This window comes from Ochotona princeps, chromosome 30 (assembly GCF_030435755.1).
Source record: "Ochotona princeps isolate mOchPri1 chromosome 30, mOchPri1.hap1, whole genome shotgun sequence".
NCBI lineage: Eukaryota > Metazoa > Chordata > Mammalia > Lagomorpha > Ochotonidae > Ochotona > Ochotona princeps.
In genome coordinates this window covers 8395577-8416290 of record NC_080861.1, presented here as the reverse complement: position 1 = coordinate 8416290, position 20714 = coordinate 8395577, and the positions used below count along the sequence as shown (strand labels likewise).

General features: G+C 39.4%; 1 protein-coding gene across 1 annotated transcript in view; it reads right to left on the bottom strand.

The window, feature by feature from the left end:
- KCNH8 (potassium voltage-gated channel subfamily H member 8) overlaps window positions 1-20714 on the bottom strand; it is a 215474-nt gene that overhangs the window by 114956 nt on the left and 79804 nt on the right. Inside the window, exon 3 of the mRNA XM_058657087.1 lies at window positions 9154-9285. Within this exon, the coding sequence (XP_058513070.1) occupies window positions 9154-9285 (132 nt within the window). The remainder of the gene's footprint in view (window positions 1-9153; window positions 9286-20714) is intronic.

Below are 20714 nucleotides of genomic sequence, written 5' to 3'. Positions count from 1 at the left end.
AATTGGGAAGTTCCCTGACTCACGGATGTACAGCAAATTGGACTGGCAAGTGAGACTCAAAAACCAAATCACCGAAATCCCAAGCTTCTTGTAGGGAAAAATGTGACACTTACAGCATCTCTCTCTGCGTGGGCTCATTAGAACTCGCAAAATAGATCTGGACTCTCATAACACTTCGGTACTTCTGCAGCAAGGTACTTGAATTCAGTGTAACATTGTAGATTTCAACACTATATAAAGATTGTGTGAGAATTAACAAGCATTTTTTTTTTTACTTGATAAATCTTGGAATATCATTCTAGCCCAGTGATAATTAGGCTTCAGTCAGAAAATGAGACTGTATAAATATCACAGGATAGAGTTTAGAAAAACTTTGTTGGGGCCTGGTGCAATGGCTGAGTAGCTAAATCCTCACCCTACAAGCACCAGGACCCACTATGGGCACAGGTTCATGTCCTGGCTGTTCCACTTCCTATCCAGTTCCCTGCTTGTGGCCTGTGAGAGAAGTGGAGAATGGCCCATAGCCCTGCTACCTTGCGTGACTAGCTGAATTACTAGTTGAATTAGAGGGAGCACACATTAATCCTCTGTGAGGATTCTCTTAGACACAGTTTGAAAAATATCCAGTCATAGGAGATTTGAATCTTATTTGGTGATGTATCTGGAGGTCCTATTGGACATTATCACCCTCAATAAAAATTTTCCCCTAGGATCATCACACAGCCAACTGGCACTGAGCACTGAAACTGAGATTTCAAGCTTAAATGACCCTGAAATTTTGATTAGAATTTCTACAAGAAAACTTTTTCTTTTTTTATGCTGAATGTGGAACTAATATTTAAGGATGTGTCCTTTCTAGGTGTTTCCGGAAACCTTCCACAGGTGATAGTGTCATTATCACTTTTCCGTTTTCTCAGAATTATGCCAGGAGCTTCAGTCTGAACTCCCACTATGCTCAGGATCGAGGCTTTGCTTATTTCCCATCACCACCCTGATAGTTTTCTTCTTTTAGTTCATCATTTGTTTTTAAGGTTTAATGTTTATTTGAAAAGGCAAGAAAAAAAAGAGGGAGAAGAAGGGTAAAGAGAAAAGTGGAGAGAGACAGAAGCAGAAAGAGAGATACGTTGCAACTCTCATTTGCCTCCTAGACAGTTACATGAGTGAGGGATGAGCCAGGCCAAAGACAGGAACCAGGAGCTCCTTCCTGGTCTTCCCATTGGTGCCAGGGCCCAGCTGCCTGTGCCACAGCCTGGCCTGAGGCTCTTCCCTTCTATTCCATTCACTGATATCTTGGCGGAATTCAGTAACATGACATATTATCAAAATCCACAGTAAGCATCCTTATCTAGCTAATCACATTCAATGGATTTTTATATCATTCTCATTCAGCATGCTTACAAATTAAAATTGCTTTATGTTCTGCCTCTAATGAGAATTTATGATTAAACTAGGGTGTTAGGCACTATGGAAAGACATCAACAAACACCAGCAAAAAAATATAGTTTTCTGTAATGTAGGTGATGAATGAAATCCCTACTTATAAACCTAGAGGTGGCACTTCCAGATAAAATTCCAGGTTCCCAGCTTTAGCTTGGCCTAGTCCCAGCTCATTTGTTCACCGAGGGAGTGAAGCAGTGAATGAAAGATATCTCTCCGTATTTTTTTAAAATAGAAGGAGAGAGAGAGAGAGAGAGAGAGAGAGAGAGAGAGAGAATGAATGAAGAATGAATCTGGTCTCCCATGCAGGTGGTGAGGATTTAATTATTTGAGTTGCCTCACAGGGCAACTCAGATCAGTAGTTGGGAGCAGAGCTGAGACTCAAACCCAGGTACTCCAATATGAGAAATGAATGCCCATATACTTTTTAAAAAAAGTTTTATCTTTTGTGCTTTTCCGCGAACTTTCAGAAGTGTCCTCATAAGCTTAGCTCACTTTCCATTTCTGTCAGAACTCAAATATGTACTTTTTAGTCGATGAAATACAATTGTGTAACCATATAAGTTCAAGGGGCTGAAGCAATTCTGTGGGCATTTCAATAGGCATTCACCCATAAGATTTCTATATTGTCTGCAAGCCAATTTGTTCCCTGCAATGTGTCGAAGAAATCCCTAAAAAACCTCATGGAATTTGTGGGAAGCCTGCTGTGGTAATAAGCATGATTGTTGGTGGTGACTCCTGGACAAATTGCCTGCTGTCTGAAAGCAGCTTGATGAAAGGAAAAGCTTATTTTTACCGAAGCAAGAGGTAGAAAGCAGCTAAACTCAAACTGTGCTGAAAGCGGAGTCTTCAGTTCAGGGCACCCAGTGTCTCCCAGAACTCCTCCCAGTAGCTGGCACCTGTGTCCCTAAATCCAGCAGTCTGTTTTTTTTCAACCCTGGGAAAGCAATTCACTAACTCTAAATAATTGGACATGCTGTGGCCTAGCCTGGCCTAACCCATATCCCACCCAACTCATACATACCCAAAATTGCTGTGGTTTAGTTCAGCCCACTAGACCAAGCCCTCATGCATGCTAGCAGGTGCCACTGCCTTGTCCAGCTTGGTTCTTGTGTTCACCAATGATAGGCTCAGCCTAGCAGGGGAGTGGCCACAGCTCCTCTTTCAGGCATAATTGTAGCCCTGGATCCTGAGCTTACCAGGGGAGACTGTGGCCTAGCTTGGTATGACTGGCACCTAGGCCTTGTACATGCTAAACTGGTGTTGTGGCCAGGTTCAGCTGGCCCATACCCATTCCGGCTCTCTTGCACACCAGCAGGTACAGCAGCCCAATCCAGCTTGACCCACCCCCAGACTGGCTCACATCCAGTCCCAGCTTTTATGTTCACCAGTGGAAGCAGCAGCCTAGCAAGGAAGTCCCCAAAGTTCTCCTACAAGGCATGCTCCCAGCCCAGGGTCTTGTGTGTGCCAGCAGATGCTACGGTCCAGTCTGACATGGTCTGCTGCTAGTCTTGGCATTCACCAACAGGTGCTAAAGCTTGGCCCCAGTCCAATCTGCCCCAGTACCAGCTGTTACAGTGCAGCAGTCCATCTTAGCCAGGCCCTCCTCCAGCCCTCCTGTGGACTGGCAGTTGTTATGGCCTGACCTGGCCTAGCCTGTACCCTGTGCTGGATTTCACTCACCCAGTGTAAATAGAAACCAACTTTTAATAAAGACTACTTCACTTGGATATAAATGCAATCCCAACACTGAGTTGTGTGAGCCAAAAGTAGCTAAAGGCAAGGAAGTTCCTTTTGTCTGAATGGCTAAGATCTTTCTCAATGTTGTGTGGGAGGCTTCTCAGACTTAAATGTCAGTGTAATTCACCTGGAGAATGAAATACAAATTCTGACCATCAGGCCTGAGACTCCGCACTTCTTCCAAGACTCCATGTGCTGTTGATGGGTCAGACCCTCAAACCAAACTTTTCTTGTTCACGACTTCAAAGAAGACTTAAGAATAGTGAAAAGAATTGGAACAGAAGCTATCCTGAGATAAGCCCAGCATCCTGCCCACCTCATTTCTGATTTTCTCTCATTTGTTTCATGGGAGGCCTTGGGACACAGTGGAGACACATGATCTCTGAGACACAAAGGTTCTAGGCTTCAATCCTGCCTGCATCTTCGCATTACCTAGACCCTAGGCACTCCACTTGTTCAAACTCCTGCTTCTCTACATTGCAGATTCCATGGATGATCTGTCTTGCACAGTGAGAACGACCAACCAATAATGTTATCTCCAGCCTGACTGAGCCGATCTCATCTACAGACCCTCTCTACTTAGACTTTACCTGCTCTACAGAGGTAAAATCCTGAAGATTAACACAATAAATCCAGATTTCCTTGTCTTCCTTGCAGCCAGAGAAGAACAGGCCCATAACAAGTCAATAAGAATTCCAAGTAGAAGGAGGAAAAGTACACTCCTCGTGACCAAATACAAAGCCTAGTAGGAGAAGGCCCTTGACGTTGGTTCATTCTTCTTACTATTTGCTCCTCACAAAACCCATGCAACAAGCATTGTCACACCCAAAAATGACAGGCCTGAGCCTGAAAAACAGTACATTCAGGCCAGTGCAGCAGAAACATCAAAGGAGCCCAAATGCCCACCAGTATTTCAGAGTCCTTGTCCGAAACGTGCACCCACACTCCCTCAAACAGCAGAAAAATAAACCTTTTTGGCTTCAGTTTGCATGCACAAGGTTTTCAGGTTCTCCAAGTTAAAGGAAACACATGTATAACTCTTCTGTACAGCCATTCATTGTTATTTCTTCTGATGACATTCTGAATTAGATCAAAGCAGATGCAAAACCAAACTTTAGTCAGTGTCATTGATAATGCCAACTTGTAGCTGCTTGTTGAACGCTAAACTTCTGAGAAAGGCTATTAAATTGAATCCTGACTTGTGTTTCCACCGAAGACAATCTGTAAAGCTTTGCACATCAACTCCTACATTTTCAAGTCAAAATTAGAGTGCTTACATTTAAGAAATCATAACTGAAATTCCCCCACTTGTGATAACTAACACTGTTGTTAAAACATAATGAATTCTCCAGTGTCAATCATTGTTTTAAAGCAAATCTGGGACATTTTAAAAAAAATAAATAAAAATAATTGCACTGGGCCATGTGCCTGGAAAAACAAGACAAATATCATTACACTCAACTGATCTGAATGGAAAACCAAATTAGTATAATGAGTGAGCTGTTGTGGAAAAAAAAAAAGTAAGAAAATAGACATGCAAGTGAGTGACAATGAAAAGAACTTTCAAAATAAGTTAAACATCGCCATACAAATGAAGGTTCTTTCACAACAATAATTGATACGTAAGTATTGTTTAGTGTCTATTACGTGGAGGCATTGTAGGAGAGGCAGGCATGTGAAGCAGTATGCCAACTGCAAGGACAATAGCGATTTGGGAAATACACGATTACAGACATTTAGAGGTAGATATTTGGGACAATGGGTAAGCTACTGCTTTGGACACAAGCATACCATGTCAGAGTCCCTCAAGAGAATCTCACTGTAAAAAAGACAAGCGGGTCTGAAAGTGTACTACTGGTAGCTGAAATGAATTAGGAGGTAATTTTATACGCTAATCCTTAAGTAATTTGAATGTCAGATGGCTTCACACAAATTCAGGGAACGTAAGGAAGTTCTATAAGAAGGCTTCCTTGATTCTAATAATGCGATGCACCCAAATATAAAAAAGTAATTAAATTGGGATGATGATGATTATTATAGGACATATGGCTTTTTTCAGTCCTCTCTTGAAACAGCCCAAGAATAGCACTCTTGCCTTCTCTCAATTACAAAATCCAGCAGTCGCAACTCAATTCTCTTCTTGCCTAGTCTCTCTGTGATTTTTTCTCTAATTCTTATTATATATTTATTTATTTTAAAGCGTTTTGCATGAGGAACTCCTTAAGCCCATGGAATTGCATCATGAAAAATAAAAATTTTAAAAAAGTTATTGCTACTCGAAGGGCAGAGTTACAGAGAGAAGAGAGCCAGAGAGACAACGCTTTCATTCATTGTTTCATTTCCCAAATGGCCGGAGCTTGGCTGATCTGCAGCAGAACCTTCTCCAGGTCTCCCACGTGGGCGCAGGGCCCAAGGACTTGAGATCTTTTCACTACTTTTCCAGGCCATAAGCAGGGAGCTGTATCAGAATTGGAACAGTCGAGACATGAATCAGCATCCATACGGGATACTGGTGCTACAGGCAAAGGCTTAGCTTACTATGCCAAAGCACCAGAACCCTCTGCTTCTTTCTAATGTCTCACCGCTATTTTGGTGTCCTTTACTAACATCCTGCTCTTGGATGCTTGAATGCCAACATGAGTAAAAAAATTTTCTAGCGCACGAAAGACAGCAAGAGAAAGAGAAAAATGTAAGAGAGAGAGAGAGAGAGAGAGAGAGAGACAGAGAGAGAGAGAGAGAGAGAGAGACTGTTCACCACCAGTGGACCACTCTCAGCAATGTCCATTTGCCATGTCTGGGGCTGGTCTGGGGTCAGGGAACGAAAACTCATCCTTGGTTCTCCATGTTGGTGGCAGGGTTCTGGATACTTGAGTCATCTCCTGCATGCAGCCTTTGAAGGTCTGGGTGGGTAGGAAGCTGGATTGTGCATAAACGTGTTACATATGTATACAAGCACATATGTTGCTCTATCTGCATCATTATTCTCATAGCATCTAATGCCATCCCCTAGGAACTGTATGTGCATTCATCAATGTTCAGTTTTTAGCCTGCCATTACTAAATCCTGCCATTGTCCAATGTTTTATTACGTTCCAGAACACAGTGGGTCTAAGTCTCCTCACCTTCTCATTAGACTCTACTTAGGAACTTTAAAAAAGTACCAACACCTGATGTGGTAGCAGAAATTCTCATTTAGTTCATGGAGGGGAACCTGGATCGTGTATTCTTTTAAAATATTCCCAGTGTCACCAATTTTGAATCATTGTTCTGGAGCAGCAGTTCTCAATGTGTAGCTCAGCAGCATCGACAGAAACTAAAGTCAGCAACTCTAATATGAGACTCTGGCTTGTTAAATGTTAGGGCAAACACCTGATTGTCCTCAAAAGAACGGCATTTTACAAGATAGTGAAGAAGAACACCAGACTGCTACTAGTTTTTCTCTCTGTTTCTCTTTACACACACACACACACACACACACACACACACACATATTATCTAAGAGCTATTGACCATGCAATTAATACTTCATGTTTGTGATCATCCCAACGCTATTGTTGGTCTTAGTGAAACATCTATATTGTATTCCACATTTTGCTACTGTCTTATACAGTTATTTTCCTGATTCAAAATACAGTGTTGAGATTAATGATTGAAGTGTGTTTCAGAAGCAGAGATTCAAACGATTTCTCTCCCTTAAGCAAACCATCCTATGTTCTCATATCCTTGGCGCTTCCGTGGGGAATAAACTTAATCAATATAAACCTTATTTAATGACATAAATGAATTTAAGTGACACATTTGTATGAAATGAAATATAGAGTCAACTGAGGCTGCCTGCTTATTTAGAGATACCTAGATCTGTGAATCACTGTTGCTCTGGGTATATAGTGGATGACTTAATGATTTTCTAATACTTCTCTTGAGGTTCTAAAAATGCCAAAAATTGTACATTTGGCCCACTGGTGAAGACACTGCTTGGCCGCCATGAGACACTGTTTCAGACATGCACACGAGAGGGTATAGGTTCCAACACCTCTGCTTCTGATTCTAGTTTCTTTTTTAATGCACACCTAACAGCTGATTATGATTCAAGTGATTGGATCCCTGTCAACCACTTACAGATACAAACTGACTTCCATGCTCCCCACTGTAGCCTGGCCCAGCCTGGGCAATTATGTGGATTTGGGCGATGTTTAAAACTGTGGGTAGTAGCGTTCTATTTTTGGCAACTGCATTTCTCTTTCCCTGTATCTTTACCTCTCAAAGAATTTTTAAAAAATACCGTATGCTAAGGTGTATCTTTCTTGCTGGTATGCTGAGAACAGTTCAAGCAGACTTAAGACACAGATGACTACATAATTTGTATAGAATGATTGGACATGATCGTTATGTTCAAAGCAAGTCAGTTAAGGACTGACTTGAAGCAAACAGACAAAAAGCAATGAATTACTTTGAGAATCATTCCCTATTGCATTACGACCAGACATATATTAGAATTTGCATAATATACACAGTCACCTGTATATGTATACATATAAATAATTGTATTAAAAAACCCTTGCCTTTGTGATCCTATATTCCGGAGGAAATAGCCAAAAAATCTGTGCATACCAGTATCAAAGCTTATGAAACTTAATCGCATAGATACTATACTTGCTCTAATACTCACGTATTGAATTATAAAAGTATGCTTTCCTTATATTTGTACAATATGACAAGGTTTTTGATCATGCTGATTTAGAGGTAAACAGTTACATATTTGAAAAAGATTTTGAATAAATTAAGTGAGGGCATCAAACTGAAATTTTTTCATTTGACTGAAATGTAAGGAGCATGCCATGTTCAAAATATTTATACACACCTTAAGAAAGAGTTGGAGTAAAAGAGTCCATTTTTAAATAGTCACAGCCATTGAGATATCAAGGATTTGGTTCTGATAAAGCACTGACCATTCAGGAAATACATGTTAGGACAATTACTTTTTCTCTTGACATTAGAATATCTAATCCCACCTCTCTTTAAAACAAACAAAACACATTTCTTTCATCATTGATTTTGTCAGCTTATATGAAATGCACAGCATTTTTCAAATGAGCTATACAAATATAGAAGGCAGCAAATCTGAATTCTTAGAAGAAATAAAATGAGAAAAGGGAAAACCTTGCTTGTGTTTTAAATAATTATTTAAGGGGATGTACAGTGACCGCAGTAGAGACTGTCACATATAGATGTGCAGACACAATGCAGTGTGCTTCTCTGCTTTCAAATCAAAGATGGACTCCCATGCCTACAATATCAGCATACACTTGAATAGTAGAATGATGGACTTATGACTGATTGTGAAGGACTATTTATTGCAATGACCTGGGGGAGATTTGGGGACAGGGGATGGGAAATCTCAGAGCTGATGCAACTGTATCATGGAATAATAAAATACATTAATTAATTAAAAGAAGAAACACAAGGAAACAAAAATTATAATATTATAACCATGCAGCACAAGATATATATTTATTGACATTTTTTCATTTTAACCATATCTATACATGAGCTTTTGCATTTAAATGAGATTTTACACTTCTAAATTTTCAGCTATAATGTGTTAGATGAAAAAGAGAGAAGTATTTTTAATAATGTCATTTAGCTTCACTTATCCTAGCAATTCAATTTTTTACCTTATAAAACAAGGTGGTATGAGTTCTTATAGTGTAATAAATTGTTTTCTCATCCTCATCCTATTTGCATCTGAATATGAACTTCTGCCTTCTATCAAATGAATCTTTATTACAAAGATAAGAATATAAATTCATGTGAGTTTCTGTGAGTTTGGAATATGTAAGAAATATGAGTGTTAACAGTTATGAATATTTATCAGTTGCTGTTATTAAAATGATGCTTTGTTTTCTCCCAGAGCTTTTGCATAAACAATTTCAAAATGTTATCCCATCTGCCAATGTTTTCTGAAAACAGCACAAACCTTCTTTTTTCTCTTCAGGAGTAATCTTCACTTTCGTATCTGTTATATCCTTGAATGAGGCCAGAAAAAGAACCACATCTCCTTTCTCATTCTTTATAGGAACAATATCCAAAAGACACCAAAATGGGGACCCTGCAACACAATACAGATTGTGAGTAAGGTGCTATTTTAAACAGAATACTTGGCCGTGGTGAATCATTTTTGCTTACACCGTTTGAATTGTATTACTTCTGTGAGCTCGCAGCTGTTGAAGCATTCATTCTGCTTTATGAAAGGCCACCCTTAACCGCCCCCAGCACACTGTGGCTCTTCAATGATGACCTTTGCTAGGTATGAGTTTGCTAAAGATTTACTTAGTCATTTTGGAAACTAAAGCTTATCCATCAGAATGGCTAATATTAAAACCAAAATGTCAAATATGAGAGGAGAGTAATAGCCATTAGAAATGTCACATATTATCGGATGACTGTAATGAACACATCTACTTTAAAAACTGGCAGTTTTAAGATTTATCTTCACAAAACAGCATTATATCAATGTGAGTGAATATTTTATAATTATGAGTACAATAAACTACATAAATCTGATACAACATTGAGTAGGAATAACTAGACACAGGGCTTTCTATATTGTGCTGTGGGAAGTTAACATACAACCTGCAGTACCAGCAACCTAAATTGGAGTGCTATACCAAGTTCCAGGTTTTCTATTTTCAGTCCAACTCCCTGCTTATATACCTGGGAGGTAGTGCATGATGGTCCAAGTAGTTGGGTTCCCAGCCCCCTTGTGGGAAACCAGCAGGGGATCCTGGCTCAGTCTGCCCCAGCGAAGGTGTTTCAGACCTTTGAGAGCGTGAACCAGGAGATGTAAGCTCTCTCTCTCCCTCTCATTCTTCAAGTTTCATTTCATACTGGTTTAGCAGCTTCACTAATTCCTGTATTTACTCACTTCCTGACTCACTGTAGGATTCTTCCCCAGCACTGATGCCACACCTGTCATCCACTCAGCCAGGGGTCAGATCAAAGGGACCAGCCGTTCTCACACTTGAGCCTCCAAAGCCATGAGACAACATAGAGCTCTTAAATTCACAAATAGCCTGAGACAGGTCAGTATTTGGTCAATAAAAACCTCACCAGAACAGATGTCCACATTTTCAGTGCCTATATGCCAAAACCTCTTACTGGAAAACCAGCATAAGGGATCCGCAGGCCTCCACTCTCCCTCTCTTCCCGTTTTTCTTTACTTTGTTCCTCCACTTCCTTTTTTCCTTTCATCCTTCACATTTAGTTTGCTTTACTTATTCACCCCCTTTGACCTCCACTTTGTTTAATAAGGTTCTCAAATCTAGGTGACATATTTTTCAAGGCTGTTTCAGGGTTTGAATTGTCCTCCCTTATCCATGAACATCATCGGTACTTTTCAGTTAACAGCACCTCAGGCACAATGCCATAAATCTCTCTTAGGCTTACGGTGGAAGGCGGCAAGTGTCTAGGCACAAATTCAGAGACGTGGATAATTCTTAAAAGTAGGGTTAGAGGGCAGACATTTTGAGTGAATTTCTGTCTGTAGCACAGTAATTACCATGTTGTTCAGGAAGTGTCAATATAAAAGAGGTTCTGCCAGGATGTAAGTTGAGAACACCTTTAATTTTATTTGATGGAGAGAAAGCAGTTTAGATCTTTTTATGGTAAACTGTATTCTTGGAGTTAAATAGATAGTTACACAGGAGAGAAATCTGGTGGAATTTCTTATTTCTCTACGTCAGTGTGTCTTCTTTTTCTTGATTGGGAAACAATGAACCAAGTCCATTTTAACCATGTATGTTCAGAATTAGAAACTGTGTTTTAGAAGTCTAAATAATGTCTAAAGGTTAGAAAATATACTCTATTTGAGACAGCAGAAATATTAAGAAGAGAAATGGAAACAAGGAAACAAGAATTCAAAAGAAATGATTAAGAATCTTGTGACAGTTCTTCAGTGTATAAAAATACACGATTACAGTTTTAGGTGACAATTTAGCACTTTCAAGAACAGACAGACAACAAACATACTGAACATCTCTTTCATTGTGCAAACTCAATGCTTAACGAAGACTCGTGAGCACTCGCATGCCAGATTGCCCTGAGTCACAACTTGGCAGACGAGTGAGGCAAAACAGAAGTCTTCCATAACTTACTACGACTCTCCTGAAATACAGCAGATGCCTCACCAGCATTCGAGGCCAACGCCTAGGGGACTGGTAAACCTGTGCTACCCAGATTACACAGGTGAGGTTTTAGCATTAGCAAGCTTCCCTTTGTATTACTCACCAGACACCTGCCCTAAAAGAGACAGCAGCTTGCAAAACCTAAATATAGGCTTAGCATTTGCTCCCATATTACCATAAGCATTTTCCTTCAACAGAACAGAAACAACAGTGCATTTTGAGCCACCATGTGTAATTAAGGCATGAACATTCAGAATTCTTCTAAACCAGAAAGACAACAATTGGATATTCAACCTAACAAGATTGATTATTCCTCATCAGAGGTTATAAAGCTTTATCTAAAAAAAAATAGATAATATTTTTGGATTAGTAGTTCATATGGTCTCTGTCTTAGCCCCTCAACTGTGTTGTTTTGGTGTTAAAGCAATAACAGACAATGCATAAACAAGTGAGCATGGCTGTTTTCCAACAAAACTTCATTTATAAAAACAGATGTCCTCCCAGATAGGGACCATAATTCACTTACCCTTCATGTGGAAGCCTACAGACATACTGTAAATCAGAAATTAGTTCCTGATCCCTGGGGAATATGATCAGCGTCTATAGTTAATACCAAAGTATTTAAGAAGCATGATTTGCTATTGTGAGACGTGCGGGCCTTTAGAAAGAAAAACAGTGTTTTGTCCAGAAACATTATCCAATTACACACCAACTTCCTAAGAACAGACATGTCATTTTTCTTTCTCATTTTAGAATTATCTTAACTGCCCTTTCTTTGTACAATAGGTTTCACTGCCGAAGACCAGAAAAATCTGTGATGAAGTTTTTGTTCCCAAATCCAAGAACAGAAGCTGAAACAGGAATTATGGCACTGAGTAGAAGTTATCTGAGCTGTATCATAAAGCAAATATATAGGGAAAGAGAGGAGAAGCAGGGAAACCAGGAATGTATAATTGTATTCTTGAATTCTACCTGAGGAATGCATACAATCTGTGCTCATTACATTAATAAAAAAACTTTTAAAAAAGATATCAACATAAAAAAGCATAAAAATACAAAGCAGGGGCAAAATCTGAGGAATAGTGGGTAAATCCCCACTTCTAGAGCTGGAATCCTACATGGGTGTCAGTTTCAGTCCTGGCTGCTCCACTTCTTGTCCAGCAAATGGATTTAAAATATAGGAGAGGATAGCTCAAGCCCTTGGATGCCCGCACCCACATTGGAGATCCAGAGTAAGCTCCTGGCTCCTGGTTTCAGACAGGCCTAGTTCTGGCCATAGCAGCCATTTGTGGCGTGAATCAAGGATGGAAAACCTCTCGTCTGTGTCTCTGCATGTAACTCTACCCTTTAAATAAATAAATCAACCAAGTCAGGTGTTTTTTGTTGTAAGCGCACATTTCAGGGTTATTTTTGACACTTCCTTTTTTCTCACTTCTCAAGCCAAAGAGATCAACAAATCCTGTCAATCTGAGTAGTGAAAACTGGAAATAATTTTTAATATTATTCACTCTGGAAACTCTGATAGCCAAACACTAGACCAAGCCAGGGCTTCAGTACTATCTCTCCCTGTGTTAAAATCCCTTGAAAACACATGAAAACAGAAACTTCTGGCCTTTCCCATAAATCTAAATAAGTAACTCCGGACACAGCCTGATAAATTACACTTCTCAGGAGTCACTGTTCTTCCAGTGACTCTGAAGTGTTTTGAAGTCCAGGCAGTTACTATTGCCTGCATGGATGGCGTGCCTCACATGATTGCAAAAAAACAGAGAAAACACCTTTGTAAAATTAAGTTCATCACACAACTTCCCTGTCTCTGTGATTGTTTTTAGTTAACTGTTGGCAGCCTGACCATTGTCTAGGAAACTTCAAAATCTGTCCTCCCTTCCATTTCCACGTTCTGTCTGGCAGCTTGTCCTCCAATTTCATTGGCCTTCTTGCCACTTCTCAAATGAGCCAAACCCAGAACCTTTGCGCATGTGGAATACTTTTCTCATTCTCTCTTCTATGTAACAACTTTGATGATTCAAAATTCAACTCAAATATAACTACTTCCCTTAGGCTGACTTCCCTGTATTCCCCACATAATGGAGGATCATGTGTTTTCAGATCATTGATGTGTGTGTGTGTGTGTGTGTGAGATCATTTGCTCAGTTCTTCTTTTTCAATAGAATGTGAAGTACTGGAGGGTAAGGAACTTCTTTATTCTCTCATGTACACAGCAGAGTTCCTGAAACAAGCTTAATAGGTGTCTTAACATTTATACTAAGAAAATAGAACTATTCTAAGATGAAACCAAGCTATTCAATGATAATGCTATGAGTTGCATTAGTGGGCGCCCATCCTGTTGTCAGACACTATCTGAAGTGACATTTCATTTAAGTCTATGGAACAGATGCTATTACTGCCTTTGCACATTTTTCCAGAGGAGAAAACAAAGACTGTGGTAGTTGAAGTAAACTTCACAAAATCTCAGAGTTAACTAGTAATGGAAGGTGTTTTGTCTGGTGGGTATGAATCTAACTCTAGGAATCATTATAATGAGTATATATGTGCTTTTAAAAAATCATTTCTATAGCTTACTTGTTTCTCTGGTTTTCAGAACAACTTGAAGAGATTAATAGTTGCTCGCCTTTTAGAGGCAAGAGTAGACAGTAGTTACATAGCTAAGTTGAGACCTCACACAGTGCGTTATTGAACATGCAAAGATCAAAACTCAAATCTTCTTGTGTAAAGGTCACAATGCTTTCTATCCTAGTGTGCCGGGAGCAGTAAAAAGTTCTGTCTATAATAACATAATTTTTATTCCTTATTTGTTCTCAATTGTGAAACTGTAAATGAGGATTCATTTGAACACGCTGCCAAGTTGCTAAAGGCCAACAATTGGACTACTTCTTAGAGAGTTCTTTCAGTCCTGAGAGGTATTCACATGCCACTACTTCCAAGTAGAGCAAAAATTCCTCCTCCTTTCACATTTAGAGTGGACCTACTGTCTCCAGCGTCAAGCCGAAGGATTTCTGAGGTGTGCAATTTGCTGGCACTGTCTGCATTCTCTCGTGGCTGTCACTCCTGCTGCTTTTCCCTTGCCTCTTCTTGCCAGTTGGCTCAGGGGAGGCACTCACCTCTTTTGACTGCCTTACTTGTTTACGTTCTTTGTGTTTTCATTGGCCCAATTTCCCAGAGGCAGTTGGGATAGACAGGAATAAGGCAAAGCAGAAGGATGCCTATGATTCATCAATCCTTTAGGGTCCAATCCCACATTGCTGAGTTAAGATTCCTAAGGACAGCTTGGTCACTTTCCATCACAAGCAGCTGTTGATTTAATAGTCCAGAAGAAATGTCCAGAATACCAGCACTACTCCCCGTGCGTAATACAGAGAATTAACAGACACTTTCTAAGCAGAAAAGAAGATAGTCTAGTAATGTCCAGAAACAGAAACAATAGGGGAAGACAGAATATGCATTTTTAAGGACACTTGGAAGGAAAGTAAGCAGGAAGTCACTGACGTAGAACTCAGCAAGGGGAACAGACAGAACAGCTCTCTTCCAGAGAAGGAACTCCGATTGTCTCTCCACTAACCTCCAGATCACAGGCTGTGGGAGTGTCACCTGGGAAACGGGAGTCACTAATGTCAGAACCCACACTGCCCTGGAGGACACAGGCCTGTGGCCTATTCCCTTCCTAGGATGTCACAGATGATTCACCACTAGCATGAATGGACCACTGTTTTCACCAATGCAACTAGAGAAAGCAACAGCAGCAACTTTGTCTCCTTAGCCGAACTGATGCACTTACATCGCAAAGAACAGCAGGAAAATACTTGTTTCCAAAACTGTAGGAACTGGCATGTGCTTCTGCAAACTTGAGCCCTCCTTAGCACCAACACTCTCCTTCCTCATCCACAGGATAGCACTCTCAGATCCTAGACTTGGTCTATACTATTAAAGCAATATCCAAAGGCACATTTTCATGAGTAAACGTTCAATCCACGAAAGTCACAGTTTTAAAGGGTTTGAGAGGCTGGTGTTGCAGTGCAATAAATGAAGACACTACTTGCCATGCCAACATTCCCTATGGGTTCCAGTTCAAGTCCTGGCTGTCCCACTTCGAGCTCAACTACATAAGTGACTAGGAGAGCAATAACATAAAGCCCAAATTCTTGAGCCTTTGAATTCACATGGGAGATACAGAAGAAGGTCCTGGCTCCTGGTTTTGCAATAGTCCAACTCTGTCTCCAGCCAATGCAGCCATTTGGTTATTGAAATAGTAGATGAAAGAATATCTCTCTCTTCGTGTCTGTCCTGCTGTTTTACTATAAATAAATATGATCAAGAAAACATGACAGCGATCTCAAACAGGCACTGGTTCATATTCCAGCTACTCCACTTCCACTCCAGCTCTCTGCTATGGCATGGGGAAGCAGCAGAGGATAACTCAAAGTCTTGGGACTCTGCACCTCTGTGAGACATCCAGAGGAAGTTCCTGATTCCTGGCTTCAGATCAACTCAGCTCCAGCAATTGCAGTCATTTGGGGAATGAATCAGGGAATGGGGAATCAGAAAGATAAATGAAATTGGAAAAGTGATTCATCATACAGTTGAGAAATTCAGCAAAAATACTGAATGGAAGAAAATAATTACAAACTATGCAATTGATACAGAATTAATACTCAGGTTCTACAAAGAATTCAAGAAACTCAACAGCAACCAAACAATCCAGTGAAGAAACGGGCAAAGGATGTGAATGGGAATTTTTCAAAGAATGAAATACAAATGGCCAACAGAGGTCTGGAAAAATGCTCAGGATCACTTGCCATCAGGGAAACACAAACATAAACCACAACGAGGTTTCACCTCATCCAGGTCGAATGGCTGGCATCCAAAAAATCAGAAAATCTAGTAACTGCTCTGGCGAAAATGCAGTGAAAATGTATGCTGCCCCAGTGTTGGTGGGAATGTATACTAGCGCATTCACTATGGAGAACACTCTGGAGATTCCTCAGAGATCTGAACATAAATTGGCCAAATGACCCAGTCATCCCTCTGCTGGGAATTTACCCAAATGAAATGAAATTGGCACATGAGAGTTATTTGTACACCCACGTTTATTACAACTAAAATCAACCCAGATGTCCATCAGTGCATACTAGATAAACAAAATAACACACACACACACAATGGAATACCGTTCAGCCATAAAATCAATGAAATCCATTCTTTTCTTCTGGAATGGATGAAGATGGTAACCATTACAGTTAGTGAAAGGAGCCAGTGCCCAAAAGGCCAGTATATGTCCTCCCTGATCTGCGGTAACGAGTACATGGATATACAGAGCGAGACTGCCATTCTGAGGTTTGATTATCATCTACAGCCTTTGTCTATACTCCCGAGGAGTGTATATACCCTCCTGAGGGGAAAAAACACTAAGTTTTGAAATCTTTATCTAGTGGAATGTTAATTTTGTGATTATGAAGTAAAATTAAAGTATCCCATTGTAAAAATTAAGAAAAAAACAAAAGGAAAAAAAGAGAAAAAAGGAGGGTGTGATGTGAGAAGTGTCAGTATACTTCTAACTCTATACTCTAAGATGTATGAAATTTGTTCACTTTATATAAACAAAGTTATAAAAATAGAGATCTTGAAAGTATTACAAAAATCTGAACAATAAAGAACTCTATAAGTCAAATAAAAACACAGTTGAATTTCTTTACCCACAGACTAGATCATGCAGAACAAATAATATTAGAACTTGAAGATACTTGTCTTTTCAAATGTAGCAGACCAAAAAAGAAGAAATAGATACAAACCAAAGGTAACGAAGACACTTTCCGAGATCTTCGGGACACGAGTAAAGTTAAAGGAACAAATGCAATTTCTGAGGTCCTCTGAGGGATAATAGAGAAATACTGGCAGAAACAATCTATTCAATAAAGTCACAGCTACAAACTTTCTAAATCAGGAAACAGGCAAGGACAATGAAGTGCGGGAGGCCCGTAAGATCTCCCAAGAGGCATGCCAAGAAAATGAGTCTCATCGTGACATACTCAAACTGAAAATTACAGCACAATGACAGAACTCTAAAAACAACAAGGAAACAAAATGCTAAGTCACTTTTATGAGGAGAATAAAGAGGCAGAAGCAAGTTTTTCAAGAGGATATGACAAAAAGAAATGGAATGATACACCATGTCTAAGGACTGGATGGGTCAATGTACTTGAAGTGTTTTGATACCCAAAGTGATTTACAGATTCAGTGAAATCCCTATAAAATGCCATGTAGGAAGAGAATTTATAAGAAATCACAAAACATACATTGGAAAAAGAATAGTTTTTTTTTCAATAGATACTGCTGAGAAAACTGAAGAGATAGATATATATATATATGAGAAAGAATCAAAACTTTATCTTTTACCATGTAAAAAAAAACTTAAAATGGATTAAGCACCTAAATGAAGGACTTGAATTTCAAAATTACTAAAAGAAAACATACTGGAGATGCTTTAGGATATTGGAATGGAAAAGGACTTTTGGAATAGGACTTCAAAGACCCAGATAGTTAGAAAAAAAAATTAGACATATGGTATTTCATAAAACTAAAGAGTTTCACGGCAAATAAAACATTCAGCAGAGTAGAAAGACAAGCTACAGAAAGAGAATATTTTCAAGTTATACATCCTGGAGAGAGTTAATAACTAGAATGTATTAAAAACTCAAGCAATTCAACAGCACAAGAAATTCAATTCACTTAGACAAAGGCAGTCGATTTGACCAGTTCAAAGGAAGATGTATGAATTACAACAAGCACATAAAAAAATGTGTAACATCACTAATTACCAGTGATACACAAATCGAAAACCACAATGAAACACCACCTCGCTTCTGTTGGACTGGTTGTTACAAAAAGACAAAAAGATAGAAGATGCTTCCAAGGATACAGATAAAAGGCAATGGAACACTGTTGATAAGAATGTAAATTAACACAGCCGTTGCGTAAAATAGTGTGCAAGTTCCTCAGAAGCCACATTACTAAATTATCCAGCAATCCTGCTCCTGGATATATTTCCAAGGGAGAAGTCAGCACTCCCACATTGCTAGAAGTATTCACAATAACCAATAAATGAAAACATCCCAAGTATCCATCAAAAGATATTTAGGATTAAAAATATGATATACACCTATACAGATGGTATATACATATACATATACATATGCATATACATATACATATACATAGATATGGAATAAAACCCTCTTTCACCATAGAAAATGTTGTAATGATATGGCTGGGAGGAAGTGAAGAAAATCACACAAAGTGAATTGAGCCTGTCAGAGAAATAAGTACTGCGAGATTCCACCCATACGTTAAACCTAAAGGTGTTAATCTCATACAAAGTAAGTGAGTGGTGGTTACCAGAGGATTGCAGGGGTCGGGAAGTGTTAGAGATAAAGGATTCTAAGTTGCGATTAGGAGCCTGGATTTCTGATGTTATAGTGGGGGCTATGGAAAATGATCATGTATATCCTTTTAAAATTAGAATAATTGATTTTGAATGTTTTCACCATAAAGAAATGCTAGGGGCCCCAGCATGAGGGCCTAGTGGCTAAAATACTTGCCTTGCATGTGCCGTGATCCCATATGGGTGCCTATTCATGCCCCAGCAGCCCCGCTTCCCTTCCAGCTCCCTGCTTGTGGCCCGGGAAAGCAGCCAGGGATGGCCCAAAGCCTTGGGACCCTGTACCCTCATGGGAGACCAGGAAGAAGCTCTTGGCTCCTGGTTCCTGGCTTCTAGCTTTGGATTGACTCAGCTCTGGCCATTGCAGTAACTTGGGGAGTGAATCAGCGAACAGATCTTCCTCTCTGTATATCTGCCTTTCCAATAAAACTAAATAAATCTTAAGAAAAGAAAAGAAGAGGAAAGGAAAGGAGAGGAGAAAAGAGAAGAAAAAAATAAAGAAATGAAAGGAAAAGAGAAGAAAAGAAATGTTGGGGCCTGGCACAATGGCTCAGTCACTAATCCTTTCCTTGCACACACCAGGATCCTATAAGGGCACCAGTTCATGTCTTAGCTGCTCCATTTCCCATCCAGCTTCTGCTTGTGGGCTGGAAAAGCAGTGGAGAATGGATGGCTCAAAGCCTTGCCACCCTGCGCCCATGTGAGAGACCCAGAAAAAGCTCCTGGCTTAGGATCAGCTCAACTCCAGCTGTTGTGGCCACTTGGGGAGCAAACCAGCAGATGGAAAAAAAATCTAATGAAGAAATGGGAAAATTGCATTCACATGTGATGAATCAGTTTTTCAATTGAAGAAACACAAAAGTCCAAATTGCCTATGAAAAACTGCTCCATGCCATTACCCATTCTGGAAATACAAATAAAAGGACATCATGAAAAATCACCTGACTTCGGTTAGAATAGCTATTATCAAAAAGACATAAAATATTAAATTCTGGCAAGGATGAAAAGAAAACTCTTACTCACTGTTGGTGGGAATGCAAATTTTAAGTTTATGGAGATCAGCATGAAGAATCCTCTTTAGTTTTTATATTTGTCAGGTTGTTAACAAAAATGTACTTTTATAATTTTAATGATCTTTGAATACATTAAAATTTACTGTGTGTGAGTGAAATGCACATGTTTATATTTGATCACTGTTTAGGATCCTTGTCTAAATTCCTAATAACCATAGTCTCCTCACAATTTATTTGCTGAGATCCTTATTCAGTGGAGCATGAAGCCTTTGATTATAATTGAAATTAAAAACATATTACCCCCAAAATTGAAAAAGGAAACTAAAACCAAATTTACCTGGGTAATTCACTCCTGAGTATATATCTAAAAGAAATGAAATCAGAATATGAAGGAAGTACCTGAGCCTCCCTACTGTGGCATAGTTAATCATAGCCAAGACATGGAATTACCTTATTTGTCCATTGATTCATGAATGGATATTACTTAGCCATAAATAAGAATGAAATCCTGACATCTTTGGCAAAACCATTGAATTGGAGGCCATTATGCTAAGTGAACTACTTCATACAAACACCATAAATGGGAATTAAGTAAACACATTTATCTTTAATAAATGGAAGTTAAGTAAATAGAGTTCTTATGCACGCAGAAATAGTGATTATCAGTGTTTGGGAAATGAGACAAAAAGGTGAGATAATCACTACTAAGACCCACTCTGAAGAAACAGCTCTAGAATTTCACAATGCAGTGGGATGACTGTGGTTCACAATAATGTATGCTGCACAAAGAATCGGAAGAGACAAAGATGGAGAAGTGGAGAGCCTCGTTGCCAGGTTGGAATGATCGGTCCTGTGCCTATATGCTGAAAAAGTGAACTGTGTCCCATGA